Source organism: Bos indicus, chromosome 13 (assembly GCF_029378745.1).
Source record: "Bos indicus isolate NIAB-ARS_2022 breed Sahiwal x Tharparkar chromosome 13, NIAB-ARS_B.indTharparkar_mat_pri_1.0, whole genome shotgun sequence".
Classification (NCBI taxonomy): domain Eukaryota; kingdom Metazoa; phylum Chordata; class Mammalia; order Artiodactyla; family Bovidae; genus Bos; species Bos indicus.
In genome coordinates this window covers 26,778,702-26,794,726 of record NC_091772.1, presented here as the reverse complement: position 1 = coordinate 26,794,726, position 16,025 = coordinate 26,778,702, and the positions used below count along the sequence as shown (strand labels likewise).

Here is a 16,025-nt window from a genome sequence, read left to right as displayed (position 1 = left end):
GAGAGGCCCACGCAGCCCTTCCCAATAAACCCAAATACCGGTGCCATTTATAAAGCCAAACCTGAGCATGCACTCACAGATCTCATAGGAGAACAGGGCCCACCCAGTTCTCTCTGGTGCCATGGCCAGGAGAGAGTCCCTGCTCAGCCCTCACTAGTTCCCTTTCCCAGGAGTTACCCAGAGAGCAACCCACTCCAGTATTCTTGCGTGGAGAATCCCATGGACAAAGAAGCTTGGCAGGCTACAGTCCATGGGGTCACAAAGAATCAGACACAACTGAGCGACTCTCACTCACTCAGCCAGGCACCCCACCAATATTTGTTAGTTTGATTTCCTTTCTTCACTCAACATTATCAAGGCTCACACTGGGTCTTTGAAGCGTCCTGAGGAACTTATTTTTAAAATAGCAATGAAGCCCCTAGAGAATTCTTATGTCTGTAAGACTGCCCAAACTCAAAAGTACGCCAGAACTGAATACTGCAAGGGACAAGAAACGGATCTTTCCCCGAATACTTCAGGGATATCAGGCTCAAAAATCACATTTATCAAGCACTTGCTATGTGTGACATTGATCTAAGTTTTGAACAAAGGGGTCTGAGTCATGGTTCATGGTTCTGAATAGGTTGATGAGCAATCCAGAAAAAGAGAGAGAGAGAGAGTCAGAGAGCAGAAGAGAAATTTACTGCAAAGTTAAAACAGGTTCATTCATTCAATGAGCTTTATGCCAAGACCAATTTTGGATGATTTTTTTTTTACGTTTTAATCAATGGCTTTGATAGATCAAGGAGGTCACTCCCCTTGATATATCTGATATTCCAAGGTCACTCCCCTTGAAATATCTGATATTCCGACAGATAGTTCACTGCCAGGGTTATCTTTAGAACAGTTTTTAAAGTGCCCACTGTTTCCCTGGCTGCCTTGGTTCACGTGTGTCACTATTTGCTGGCTTCTTCGGTGCTGGGCGTTTGTGGACCTGAGGCACTTCATCCATTCTGGGAGGACAACCTCGTGGCTCTTCCTTGCCTCCTGGTGAAGAGGAACAGCCTTACCCCAACTTTCGGCTCGATGGCGGGGAGCTCCCCTGGAAGATGACAGTACTGTGTCTGTAGGGTACCCCCTCCCCAGTTCATCAGCACACAATGCAAGGCTGGAACACCCCCAGCCTTTCTCATTTGGGACATGAATGAAGACCCTTAGGGCAGCCCTAACGGTAGGACTCTCCCCAGGGCCAGGGGAGAGTCAGAGCCAGGACTGGAAGCCCTGTGACAACTCAAGTTTTGCCATCAGCAGCCAAAGTGCTCCCCTCCCCTCAGCCACCCAGCCAACATGCCCAGCAACACTAAGCAAGCCAGTGGCCACTCCTCAGCTTGTGCACCTCACACCCACATGCAATAACCACTCAAGATACCCCCACAAAAGACCCCAATGTTTTTTAGCCAGATCTCCTGCATTTGTGGGTTCTCCTATGACACAGTGAAGTAAGAAATGCGAGATCTCAATGCAATCAGCATTAATTTTATTAAAGGAGTTTGGAGAAGTTAAACGAATATCCCTCTGTGCGTGAAGTTCGTAACAGACGCCGTTTTTAGCTAAGCAGAAAAACAAACCGAAACCAAACCAAAACAAAACAAAATAACTCCTTCGAAAACATTAGCATATTAATCAAAGCTCTGTAAACGCAAGAGGATGTGCTTCTCACGAAGCACCTTACAGGGTAAGATAAGACAATAGAATCAGAGAGCAGCAAATTCAGGGGCCTGATGCTCTTGGGTTAACCCATCCGCATTTGAACACCTAGGACGTTCCACCCTCCCCCTAAAGGCTTTATCGAAATTAAATCTTTGGTGAGCTGCATCAGAGCCTCCTGCGAAATCCGTCTGTCCCGCCCGCTTGCCTTTCTGCGGTGCGGATGGTCGCCGCGTTCGGGTCCCTGGGGTGGGATATCGGGACTCACACCCACTCGGACTTGCCGGGGCCGGAGAGCTGGGCACGCGGCGCGCAGGGCCGCTCTTCCCACCCCAGGGCCGCCGCTCCGGGCCGGGCCAAGCGCGGCTGGTCGCTGGCGGAAGACAACGCGTCGCTCTCGTCCTCTCCCGGCAGCTCCAGCCTCCCGGGCGCGGCGGACTCCGCCGCGGGGCTGTGCGCGCCCGGCCCTCGGGTCCCCAGGCCCGTGCGAGCGCGCTCCCCGCGTCCCTCGTGCACCCCCAGCCCCTCCCGCGCCCCGCGTCCCTCAGGCGCCGCATCCCTTGCCCCTGGACACGGTCTCCTCCGGGCCTCACCGGGTCGCCCTTGCGTCTTCCAGCACACGCTGCAGACCAGGTCGGCGACAGTAAGTAGGAAAGACAGCGCGCACATCGCCCAGACGAAAAGCATCAGGATGGACTTCTCCGTGGGTCGGGAGACGTAACAGTCCACCACGCTGGTGCAAGGAGCGTGTGTGCAAGAGAACCTCTTGGGGACCAAGAATCCGAAGAGGAGGTAATGCAGGGCACCGAAAGCTGCCTCGGTCAAGGTCCGGAGGCAGAGGTGCACCACGTAGCCCGAGGAGAAGTCCGGCACCGTCAGGCAGCGCCTAGCCCCAGGGGTCAGCCCCGGGGCGTCATGGTCCTCAGAGGCATCCTCCAGCCCACGGGATCTGCGTGCGGCCAGCTCAGCTCCTTTGTGCAGCACGTAGACGCCGAAGATCGCGGACGGAAGGAGAACAGACACGCTCTGGATCAGCCAGAATCGCAGGTGGGACACGGGGGCGAAGATGTCGTAGCAAACGTTGGCGCATCCCGGCTGCAGAGTATTGCAGACGAACCTCTCCTGCTCGTCCTGGTAGACGGGTGACCCGGCTAGGATGAGCACCACCATCCTCAGCAGCACCATGAAGATAAGCCAGATCTTCCCTGGGAAGAAGCAGCAGGAAGGGCACCATTACAGCCATACAAATACATCTCCTCGTAGTAGTTCTAAGTCCTTATTGAGGGGAATGGAGAACCGAGACTGGAGAACTAAGTAGATAAACGTGTTGAAGTCACAGCAAGACTATCAGCCAGTTGGCTTACTGGGTGAATATCTAACCAGCACTTACAGCGTGTGGACCCTGGGCTCAATTAAGCTCACCCTAGAGGCACTGCCGCTTTCCATCCAGACCACCCCAATAAAGCGAGTCGTAAGGATTTTTTTATTTCCCAGTGCATATAAAAGCTATGTTTTCACTCTACCTTGGTCTATTAAGTGTGCAGTAGCTTTATAAGGCGGAGAAGGCAATGGCATCCCACTCCAGCACTCTTGCCTGGAAAATCCCATGGACCCAGGAGCCTGGTGGGCCGCAGTCCATGGGGTCGCTAAGAGTCGGACATGACTGAGCGACTTCACTTTCACTTTTCACTTTCATACATTGGAGAAGGAAATGGCAACCCACTCCAGTGTTCTTGCCTGGAGAATCCCAGGGATGGGGGAGCCTGGTGGGTCTATGGGGTCACACACAGAGTCGGACACGACTGAAGCGACTTAGCAGCAGCAGCAGCTTTATAAGGACAATGAACACATCTTAACTAAAAAATACTTCATTGTTAAAAATTGCTCACCATCCTTTGAGCCTTCAGACAGTGATGGTATTAACACTGAAGATCACTGATCACACAGTTCATCAGAATAAATTTAGTAACAATTAACAACTTGGAAATATTTCGAGAATTGCCAAATTGGGGCACAGAGACATGAAGTGAGCAAATGCCGTCAGAAAAACAGCACCAAAGACTTGCTTAAGGCAGGGTTGCCACATTCAATTGTTTTGTTTTGTTTTTTTTAAGTAATATTGGGAAGCACAATAAAATGAGGTATGTCTATACTTGTTTGTAAAATGCTTTGAAATTGACAGATTTAAAGAAGCACAGATAACTAAAATGTTTAATCTGGCTCAGCTAGTTCAGACTTTGGGCTGAAAATTCTAGAAAGTTGGGCTGATGTAAATAAAGTCTTCCTATTAAAGAGTGAACTTTTTCAAAGATGTTAGTGCTTTCCTGTAGTTGTGTATAGCAAATAAAAGCTACTATTTTCAATGAGTTTTCTCTATGGTAATAGTCCACATGATCCTTATATAATTGCTGCTGCTACCGCTGCTAAGTCGCTTCAGTCGTGTCCGACTCTGTGCAACCCCATAGACGGCAGCCCACCAGGCTGCCCCGTCCCTGGGAGTCTCCAGGCAAGAACAACTGGAGTGGGTTGCCATTTCCTTCTCCAATGTATGAAAGTGAAAAGTGAAAGTGAAGTCGCTCAGTCATGTCCGACTCTCAGCGACCCCATGGAACGCAGCCCACCACCAGGCTCCTCTGTCCATGGGATTTTCCAGGCAAGAGTGCTGGAGTGGGGTGCCATTGCCTTCTCCGATGTAATTGCAGGACTTGTGTTTAATGTTGCTTTATGGCCCTTGAAATCAGATTTTTTGAAGAACATTCAGTTTTTAGACTCTTCAATTGTTCAGAACTCCTTTCCCCCTATTCCAACTATTATGAATTGAGGTTTTGTCTTTCTTCAACTCATCGTGAATGTGTGAGGCTAACCTAGAAATCAAAATCACTTCCAAGTCCTATTTTCATGTCATGAATCAACAAGTTTGGAATATGTTGAAGGACCAGTCAAAATAACTTGTAAATATTTTGTTTTGTGATGAGATGCAGAAATCACCTGACATCAGAAGAATTAAATTCTTTTATCAACGAAGTCAGTTCAACTCAAGAATTGCATGATAATTATGTGATAAAGTCATTAACTCAAACTTTTAAAACTAAGTTGGCTTAGTTTAAAAAGCAACGAACAAGAAAAATATTAGCCACTTCATGGATATATTTTAATCCTTTTCTCAATACCTTTATCAGGGTAGCCACACCTCTCTGAAAATTTAACTTGGCTACATCAAACTCAAATAAATCAAAACTTTATTACTTTCATTGTTAGAGGAAAAAGGCTAAAATTAAAATTGGGATTTGGTTTAAAGTACACAAGAGAATTTACTAATCTTTACAAATGGAGCTTCAAGGATAATCCCTAAAAAAGATGAACAAGCGAGCTGACTCAAGGCATGAATTTCTTAACTTTGTATTGTTTCTTTTCCTAGTAGCCAAAGAAGAGTTACATAAACATATCCCTCCCACTTAGCCCCCAAATGTTAGCAAGAAGACACCTCTTGAGAGAAATATTGCTCACCCCCAAGACATGCTTAAATGATGGGGAGCCTCATTAAATGATGGAGAATTAGAGGAAAACTTGAGCCATGGCTCCCTGTCCTCCAGGGATAGGCAAGCCTTCCTCGTGGAGAAGGACCAGGAAAAGTGATCCAAGGCAGAACCCGTGTTCTGCAGGGGTTTGTACTACTCACCCACCATGGTCACGTTGCAATTTAGGGTGATGACAAGGAACCCCAGCAGGTCCGACTGGTCCATGCTTCCAGGGGGTCACAGACTCAAGGTGACTGGAGCTGTCCAGAGCTTGTGTTCTCCAAGGAGGTGGGAAATCTTTGCAAGAATATGTGTATCTTTGCTACAAAATACTTCCAGGTGAGAGCTGGAGGTACTAAAGGGACAATTCAAGCCCAGGAGCACGAGGTTGTTCTTCTGTCTCCAGTGGAGGCGGCCCCGAGCTGTTTGAGGCAAAGCCTTCCTGACAACTGCAGTGACCAGAGGCCAGCAGCAGCCGTCGCTCATCTGGCTATTCTTACCCTCTTGGGACATTCCAGGCCCCTGGCCGTGCTCACGTGTCTCCACCAGGAGAGCGGATGCCTCAGGATGCAAGAGAAGTGGCTATGTTTAACCCAAGAAAGAAAAGTTCAGTCAACCAGTCAAGTCTCTATGAAAAAGGCATTTCCTCCTTGAAAACATTTCTATAACATCTTCACTGGTTAAAGAAGCACTAAAATGTCCATATTTCATCTCTTCTATGAAGCACTGAACAGTGCCTGCATGCTCAGTCTGACTCTTTGCAACCCTATGCAACTCCATCAGGTTCCTCTGTCTGTAGGACTTCCCAGGTAAGAATACTGGAGTGGGTTGTCATTTCCTTCTCCAGGGGATCTTCCTGACTCAGGGATTGAACCAGCATCCACTGAGTATCCATCATTGGCAGGTGGATTCATTACCACAAATCCAGCATAACTCGAGCCCCAGAGAATCATTGTCCTAACTCTGAATTCCTATATCTTGGATGACAGCAGGAATCTGCCCTGGGACTAGGTCATTGCAGAGCTATTTCCTATCTGGGTTAGTGATGAGAGCCCTTCATTCAGAGACAAAGAACTGGGATGCAAAACTGGGGCAGCCACCTGGTCACTGGGAATCACCGCATCTTCCCAATAGTCCTGTGTTTACAGCAGGGTTTGTGGGATACAGACAGGAAGTGGTGTTTGTTATGAGCACCGAGCATGTACTGTTCCCAGCCTTTTTGGCACCAGGGACCAGTTTCGCAAAAGACAATTTTTCCATGGACCTGGTGGAGGGATGGTTTCCAGATGATCGAAGTGCATGATGGTTACTGTGCACTTTATTTCTAATTTAATGTTGCTGCTGATCTGACAGGAGGTACCGGTCTGTGGCCCAGAGGCGGGAAACCCTTGTGTGCAAAACTCAAATCACTAGCATTTCCATCCCTAACTGGGCCCAAACACCTTCACAGATGATGCACACTTCTTGGATCCCCCAGCCCCACTGAGCCCAGGGCTGCTGCTATTGAATCAGCTTAACAAATGTCCTTTAAATTTTTCATAAAATATCACCATCTGGACCTGCTGACATCAATCACAGTTGCCTCAAAATCATCTCATGATCACTACTTTTCTACCTGGGAAGAGCTATCCTGCGAGACTGGGGGCGGTCTATCATCAAGGTGGGATTTGTGAACTTTAAAAGGAATAATTTCAATTTTCCATGAAAGCTCTTCTTGATATTCCTACCTTTTCTCCATTTCTGATCTATTCTTGACTTTGGTAATAACCCTAGAAAGATTCCCCAAGGAAGAGTACAACAAAGCTTCTTTCATCTTCATTCATAGGGAACGTTTCCATCCACAGAAAACATTTTGACCCCCTTGAAAGGAACCATAGTTGTGCTACATTTTAGTCAAATGCTTTGACACGGACAATGAAATTGAGAGAAATTGTAGTTAAAATATTTAAATAGTCATTTCAAGGGTTCGAGTATAAAATAAAGGAAAATATATTTGCTCCCTAATAGACCACACGGGATGTTGACTTAAAAGCGAAAAGACCAGGACAACAATGACTGAATTTTAAAAGGCACTCGCAAGTCACCCATAAGTCATTGCTTAGGAAAGCAGTGACTGAATTTTGCTGCAGGGTCTAAAGAGCCTGTTCTGAATGGGGACTCAGAATGTTGTGACCTTGAGCCAATCACTAGAGCTTTTCCTGCCTCACTTTTCTCACCAGTGAGATGATGCCTTTTACCTATGCAGAGTGGCTGTGACATGCAAAGTTAGATCATAGGCATGAAAATGGTTTAAAAATATAAAGAATGACACACGGTAGTGACTTGGGCATCTGAGGGTCTACTCCTCCTGGTTCCCAACCTTGGCTTTTCCCTACATATCCTGAACGATTCCCCTGGTTTTCTCTCTGGGTGAGTGACACCAAGATCTGCCATGCCCCAGCAAAATCCCAGGGCTCAACTTGCTTGAAACACTTAAGGTTTGGTTTTGTTTTTAACTGCTTCACACTCTTCAGTGGCCCATCACCTTTGGGACCAGGTCTAGCCAGGCCCACCAAGCCCAGCCTGCCCAGCACTCACATCCCACCCCCAGAAGAACCACCCAGGCAGCTCCCAGGACTCTGCAACCCCTGAACCTGGCACAGCTGCTGCTTCCATTTGGGGCGACTTGCCCTCTCTGGTTGGTTTCCAGAGTCTTCCCTCTCCTCTGCCGAAGTTGGGGAAGGTGCCCTCATGAGTGCGCACGTGGCCCGCCATGTCCATGTGGTGGCTGGGATCCTGGATTCCATCAGTGTTGGTTTCCCCAACCACCCCACCTGCTCCCTGACTGCCACCCTGGCCCCACAGAAACAGTCAGATGCCAGCTTCCCTCACGGGCCAGTGAGCTTCCTTTACCCTATGCTTCTGGACTTGCAAGTCAATCCTGCTTAAGAATCAGGAGAGGATAGAATATAAGAAAAGATGTGGGCTTGAGTCTTAGTCCTGTCCCTGACTCTGGGTCTTATTTCCTCTGCTGTAAAAACAAGGATAATGATAACACCAGCCTCTCGTGTTATTGATCAAATTAAATGAGCTAATCCATGTAAACTGACACTGGAAATGGAAGCTTGAGTTTCCCTTTTTCTGGTCTCTTCTGCTTCTCTTCAATCACCTATTTTCTGCATAAAGGATTGGCCCATTTTAGGCATGATGGTCAATGAGCTAGAATGGTTCTTTCCCTTTGCTCATTGACTGGGGCAGTCACCACACACCAGAGGTTGCTTCTTGTACTCTGAGCTCTTCCTGACTTAATTTTCCTTGGGATTGGACATTCGGCACCTACTATTTTGACCCAACTTTTGCTCCTGAAGTTTGTCCAAATCTTAATCGCCCAGAGACACCATGGATTGCATTGTTTCTCTGAGAAAACAGAATCTTATGCCCCTGAGGTTCCCTTGACATCACTGGAAGCCCCTCTGTGTGAAGCAGATTTGTTCTAGGATGTGTGCTGACCGGCCCTGTCTCTGGGTCACCATCTCACAAGGCACAGTCTGACTGCACTGCCCCAAATCTCTCACAGATGACGGGTCATCCTCTGATTTGGAACCAGTGTGTGTTTTGTCTTTGAAAACATTGTGAGTTACAAATTTTTGATTAAGCTTTATTTTGATATTTGTTGTTCTCCAATAAAGGTAGATGAAAGAGAGAGAGAGATGTTTGTTGTCATTACTTCTGTCTCTGGATAACTCAGAGGCATCTTCAGGCCCTGGGTGGGACCTCCTGCCTCAAACACCTGTACCTCTTGTCTACTATTACATGTTAAATGCTCGAGGTCTTTGGGCTTTTAAAAGCAATGATGATGAAAGTGCCTCAGGAAGAGGTAACACATGAATTCCTACCAGTCACCTTCAGTATAGGGTAAGTCCAGAAAAGTCAGGCTTTCCTATGAAGGTGAGGACTTTGGTTAGGGAAAAGAACCCAACAGAGTGTTGGAAATATGCTCCCATGTTACCAAGCAATTCAAGTTTTTTAGCGCTTATATTTTCCTCTTACCTTTTAAGTAATACTGGTGGGGAGAAGGAAGGGAGGAAAAGAAGAAGGGAAGGAGCAAAGAAGGTAGGAAGGAAGGAAGGGAGAAAGAAGGGGGATGGATGGAAAAGGAAGCAGGCAGACACTGGGTGGCTGTGACTATGAATCCAGGGTTAGATGAATGAGTCTTGTCAGGAGCACAAATCAGTCCCCATTTCCTTCTGTGTGTGTCTCTGCCTCTTCCTGACCATGAAATACTAGAAGCGGGAATGAAGGAATTCGATCTATTTTAAAACTCACAACTGTTAAACACTAACCCTCCAAGCATTCAAAGCACTTTAATTTGGGACAAGTGATGAGCCTGTCTGTTGAATGAAGGATATATTCGGAAGCCCCCCGACAGTGGTGTCTGGTGGAGCAGCCAGGGAATTCCTCTCTGAACCAGGGTCCTCCCCACCCACTAGCGATGTGAGAGAAGTGGTCTTCTCAGACACTGTTTTCAAGTTCTCCCCTAAGGAAGAAACTAAGGAAGGAGGAAACATTCATTTCATCAGTTGCAGTGCGGTTGGTACCACCTGGACCTCCAGGGAAACAAAGAGCATGCTGTGCTCGCCTGTGAAGGCAAAGATGGGCCGCAGGCAGAGAAAGTCAGTGTGAGGAAAGAGGCAGAAGGGTAGACAGAATGATGGGTGATAACAGCAGAGGGGGATCAGATGGAAAAGGACTGCTTTATATCTAAGTGTGCGAGCCAGGTAAGAGCAGGCACAGTGCAGGGGCAGGAGCCAGCCTGCCCCTTCCAGGACACACAGTTTCTTATTGGAGGTGTCGCAGGCTCACCCAGCTGGTGGCTAAAGGACCCGGAACTCAAACACAGGGACGGACATCAAAGCCCTTTGCTCTTCACCCCCTAAAAGTAAGACAACCTCAGACTAAGAGAGAACAGATTTTGAGAGGGGCCATGAGAGGAAGTCAGAGGAGTCGTTTTGTTTGTTTTATAAAGAAGGTACTGGAGAGCTCGTTGAGTCCTTCTGAAAAAGAGAGAGAGTTTCATCCAACAACAGTGCATTGACATCAACTCTATGCCAGATGCTGGACCGGGTCTAGGGACGTAGGGGAGTGAGACACAGCCCTTCCCTTCAAGGACATTTCTACCCACGAGAACAGTGACCAACTTTCCAGACCCCAGGAGAACTAAGACACGGTCAGGTAACAGTAATGAGTGAAGGACGTGTAACAGAGGCACAAAGAGGGCATGAAAGGAGAGAACGAATATCTGGAGTGTATGCGTGCGTGTGTGAGTGCACACACGTGAGCGAGGCACATTGCAGCTGATGAACATAGGGTTCCGTGATGTTCCATGATCACCTAAGCCCACATGGTGTGGATGCAAGGCTGGGATTCCATCCCACATTATTTGATGTCAATGTCCCTGGTCTTTCCTGACATAAGAGCTGGGGAGCAACTGGGGAAACTGAGGAAGCTCCCGAGAGAAGCTCTCACTCCCAGCTGAGCCTGGAAGACTTCTCTCTAGGTCTCTGCTTTTCCTTCCTGGAGCTAGCTAAGTGCACAGGTTTGTTGGTGAGCTACTTTCATCTTTCGTGGAAAGAAGTGGCATAAACAAATTCAATCATTTATTAAAAGGTAACAAAGAGCCAGCCTCTCCTGGTAGCTGAATTGGGATTTCTGGAAGGCTCTTTCATGGGTAATCCATGCTAATCCCAGAATTACCTGAAGGCAGTTTCCTTGGGAAATAGACTGAATTTAAAAAGATCAAGTTGTGTGTATAGAGTGGATCTTTAAGAGTGATTTTTTCCCAAGGTGTGGCGCTGGACTCATCTTGAGTGGGGCTTCACTGGTTTAATTAAACATAATGAGTGTGAATCACCCTAGACTGAATCTTTTTCCATAACTAGTCACAGCCTGCTTCAAGAATGTTTGAAAGCAAGGGACCTACAGTAAGTCATCACAAGCCTTGTTGGGACCCCCAGTGTTGGTCTCTGGTCTCATGGGATGTTAACAATGATCATCCTCCAGTTCTGTGGGTGCTAACTGAACTTATTGGGGTGGGTCATATAGCTACACGGAGAGGAGATGGTACCCCATTCCAGTACACTTGCCTGGAAAATCCCATGGACGGAGGAGCCTGGAAGGCTGCAGTCCATGGGGTCGCTGAGGGTCGGACACGACTGAGCGACTTCACTTTCACTTTTCACTTTCATGCATTGGGGAAGGAAATGGCAACCCACTCCAGTGTTCTTGCCTGGAGAATCCCAGGGACGGGGAGCCTGGTGGGCAGCCGTCTATGGGGTCGCACAGAGTCGGACACGACTGAAGCAACTTCGCAGCAGCAGCAGCAGTAGCATATAGCTACTAGGGCATAGTGTGGGTGACTAAGCGGTTACAAGGCTGTTGGTAAGGCCAAGTACTAATCCTTCAAGACGGAAAATAGCCAACAGGAGCTTAATGATTTATTTGATTCAAAAATTGAGAGACAGAAGTTTAAGGAAAATACATAAGACATACCTTTTAATCTTTTAATCTGTGTATGTGTGTTCTGTATTTCAGCCTCATTGTGAGCTCTTTGAGGTCAAAGCCAAATCTGTTAAGCTGTTTTTCTGTCACCCCAACAACGCCCCAGGGTAGTTCCCTTAATCAATCTATGGTCATAAAGATGACCTTGCAAGTAACTGTGTAGTAGTTTCCTTTTTAATTTGAAACAGTTACTATAGATGTTGATTTTTCCTGGTCAACTGGTTTCAGGTAATTTGCAGTTTTGTTATCAGATGCACACGTGTTAAGATTTTTATGTCTTCTTGATGAATTGACCCTTTTATCACTGTGAAATGTCCCTGTTCATCTCTAGTAATATTCCTTGTTCTGAGGCATATTTTCCTGATGTTAATATAGCCATTACCCATATTTTATTTGTTTACTCTTAAATCCCTGAGTATATCAGAATAACGGGTCTTGAAGCCCTTGTCTGCTAATTCCATCATCTGAGTCTCCTATGTTTGGGCCTATTGCTGTTATCTGTTGTTTTTTCTGTTTTTCTCTTTGAGTCACATTTTCCTGCTTTCATATGTCTAGTTATTTTTATTGAATGCTGGACATTGTGTATGCTACATTGTGGAATGTCTGGATTTTAGCTTCCTTCAAAAAGTGTTGAATTTTGATTTAACAGACAGTTGAGTTGTTCGAGTATTAGCTTGATCCTTCTGAGACTCATTTTAAGCTTTATTAGAGTGGATTCAGTTTGGCCTGACTACTAAGGTATCACATTTCTAGAGTCTTTACTGAATTTCCCAGGTGTTTAACACGAGACCCTCATTCTAGCTGACTAGAATTTACGCTTTTGTTGCTGTTGTTCAGTTGCTAAGTCACGTCTGACTCTTTTGCTCCCCCATGGACTGTAGCCCAAAAGGCTCCTCTGTCCATAAGATTTCCCAGGCAAGAAAACTGAAGTGGCTTGCCCTTTCCTTCTCCAAGGGATCTTCCTGACCTGGGGATCAAACCCAGGACTCAGGTTTGGGCAGGCGAATTCTTGACCACTGAGCCACCAGGGAAGCCCCTTTATACCCTTTGTGAAGCCTAAAACTTATTTAAAAATTTTCCTTGAAGTTGCTTATGTCCTGACTGTTTGGAGGTTTTCTCTTTACATGTACAGCTCAGTATTCAGCCTAAGATGCAGGCAACTTCTATGCACATTTCTGGGTTTCTATATATCTTCCTCTAATCTGTCTTCTCAACTCAATGAAGCCTCCAAGCTCTGCTTGGTTTTCTCCTGGGAGTAGTCCAAAAACTGCCTCCAGGTAAAAAGCTAGAAAAATCATGAAGTGACTTCACTCTTGTTTCCCTTATGTCAGGGACCATAGCGCTTTGCTGCCTATTTTTACATCTGGAAGCTTTTGCTTTATCAATTGCTTCCAGTTTTTTAAGTTATTTACAGTGAGAGGGTCCAGTCCAGGATCATTTATTCTGTCATTACTATGGACAGAAACCCTGCTTAATGGTCGGTGTCAGCCTTGACCCTGACTTTCCTTTACCCTGAGGACATAGAGAAACAGCAAGTTTTTTCCTCCCATTAATCTTTAATCTATTCTTGCCATGCGGCTATGTGTACTTGCTGTCAGGTTTCTGCAAGCAACTTGATCTGATGCATTCTAACCAGGGCCATAAAAATGATAAGTAAACCTGGGTATCATCACCTAGGGAGTGACCTGTATACCCTTAGGAAAGAAACAGAAATGAAAATAAGAGAATGAAGAGGAGGAAGAACAAACAGGAGAGAGAGAGAGGAGAGAAAAAAATCACAAAAGAAGAACAGATGAGGAAAAGAACAAGAACTTTAAATCTCAGAAGTCACTGGCTCAAATCCTTCAGATATTAGCAATCACAAGTAATGAAGTTTAAAAGAAAATGTGTTATGGGCTGATCTGTGTTTGCCACTCCTCCCCCATGAACCAGTAATCCATATGTTGAAGCCCTAAGCCTCAGGACCTCATAATGTGGGTGAATTTGGACATAAGCCCCCGTTTTAAAAAAAAAGATTTTTTTAAAATGTGAACTATTTTTAAAGCCTTATTGAATTTGTTACATTATTACTTCTGTTTTATGTTTTGATTTTTGGGCCTCGAGGCATGTGGTATCTTAGCTCCACAACCAGGAATGAAACCCACACTCCTGTGTTGAGGACAAAGTCTTAACCACTGGACCGTCACCAGTGAATTCCCAGGAGATAGAGCCTTTGAAGAGGCAATTAAGTTAAAGTGAGGACATCCAGCTGGGACCTAATCCTATCTGACTGGTGTCCTTATGAAAAAGAAGATTAGGACACACAGGGTATAAATAATTAATACCAGAAGCCTCAAGTGATTGAATGGAGTCAGGAGACCAGCAAGGGCTCTCACACCCAATGACAATGGCAGATCCCAAGAGCAGAAAGGAAGGCCCGGCATCTTTTCACACAAGGACTCAGTCAATGACAAGCCATGGACTTTCTGTCTACCATAGCCCCACACCTACCCATACCCCAGTTTCCTTTTCTTCCCTGTAAAAGCATCCTTCTTCCCTTCCTGTGCAGGGTCTTTCACAGGGGTCCCCATGGTTGTAGACCTCAAATCGCAATTCTCTGCTGATCCCAAATATACTCATCTTTTCTGGGGAAATATCTGGCTGACTATTTGTTTTAGACCAACAAGAGACACCAGGAATGTTCAAACCCAGAGGAAAGACCACATGAGGACACAATGAAAAGGCAATGGTCAGCAAACCCCCAGAAGAAATCAACCCCACCTACACCCTGAACTGGGAGAAAAAGAAATTTCTGTTGTAGGAGCCATCCAGTCTGGGGCATTTTGTTACGGCAGCCTTTGCAAATAACACAGAAAGCGAAGGAACTTGGCCAAGATCATATAAGAACTAGGGTCAGAGCTCCGAATCTTCTAGGACTTTGATCTCTCCATCTAACCACAGAGCACACACGTGCACAAGCACACAGGTGACTCACGCAGACTTTAGGGGCGGGGTTTCAGTACAGCACTCTAAAGGCACAGAGACCCTTAATGGGACAACGTGTCCAATTCCAATGCTACTTACAGAAGTCACAAGAAGCCTCCCTCTGGAGACTCAGAGAAGAAGCAGAACTGGAGGTGCAGGGAGTACTTTGGATCCGCCATCATGGCAGTGACTTTGTATCTGGGGGTGCGTGTGATAGGGCAAGAAGCGGGGGTCTGTGACATGGGGGCTGAGTCCAGCTGCAGGCCCCCATTCCCTCCCTAGCCAGATTCAGCCTGTTCTAGGGGACACATGCCTTTGCTACCATCATCCAACACACCCAGCTTAAGGGGAGATGCCTGCGTATTCCTGTGGTGCCAAAGAGCTTAGATCGGGCTATTTTTGAAGGACTCTGCACAATGAAAGCATAAATAACTCCCACTTAACTGCAAGCTGCTTTGGGGCCAACTCCTAACATCTCTCACTGCTTCTCTAATACAGAGTCCACCAGTTCTCTCAGCTTGAAACACATGGAGGATTCTCCACACCTCACCCTTGGCTCTGGTCTTGCCACCCCGGTACCCGGTCACCAGCTCAGCCTGCATCAGTGTCAACAGCCTGGTTTCATAGAAAAGTCATGTCCCTTTGGGTTGGGTTAGCTGCTGTATTTTCTCTCTATAACACTCTTCTCCATAAAGCACTTCCCCTAGCTTTATAACCTCACTCAAAGGACTTTATACAGACATGGAATTTTGCTTCCACAGAGTGTTTTTCCACTCCTAAGTGTCAGTTGAGGGTGTGCATGTATGTTGGGTGGGGGAGAACTGAAGAGAGGGGCTCCCCGGGCCCAGGTGGCTGACAGGGTGGATGGGGCTGCTGTTCACCGAGAGGCTCATGGGAGAAGGACCAGGGATGGGGCAGAGGGAGGGTAGCAAGAGAAGCTTTGGTCGAGCTGATATATTCTTGATTATGAGAGTGCCCAGATTTAGAAAATTCCAGTAGGGGCCTCCTGTGAGTGGCCTGCTCTCTGGAGAGATTTCCTCAGCTTCTCAACCCGTTTCTATCTTGGTTTTTTTGGCCGTGCCATGCAGGCTTCTCTCTGCAGCCAAGAGGGTGGCAGGTCCCCTGCCATCACCATCATTGTTTCTGTGTGTCCTGCCTGCCCGGACCCAGCTCAGAGATGGGCACATGCTCCAACAGGGCAAGAAGGCCTTCCCCTAGATGCCAAGGGGCAGGGGGAAAGGGGGACAAAGTACTGCCACCAAACCACCAGCTTTGTCAAGACCTATCACTGCCAGCGAGTGATGGAACAGAATCTATACC

The 16,025-nt window shown here is 46.8% G+C and overlaps 1 protein-coding gene across 1 annotated transcript; it reads right to left on the bottom strand.

The window, feature by feature from the left end:
* Positions 1-1,950: 1,950 nt before the first annotated feature.
* Positions 1,951-5,429, bottom strand: GJD4 (gap junction protein delta 4). The gene is made up of 2 exons (XM_070801928.1): positions 5,366-5,429; positions 1,951-2,891 (listed from the first exon to the last, which is right to left on the bottom strand). Exons 1-2 carry the CDS (start codon positions 5,427-5,429, stop codon positions 1,951-1,953), a joined length of 1,005 nt encoding a protein of 334 aa, XP_070658029.1.
* Between the last annotated feature and the right edge of the window lie 10,596 nt (positions 5,430-16,025).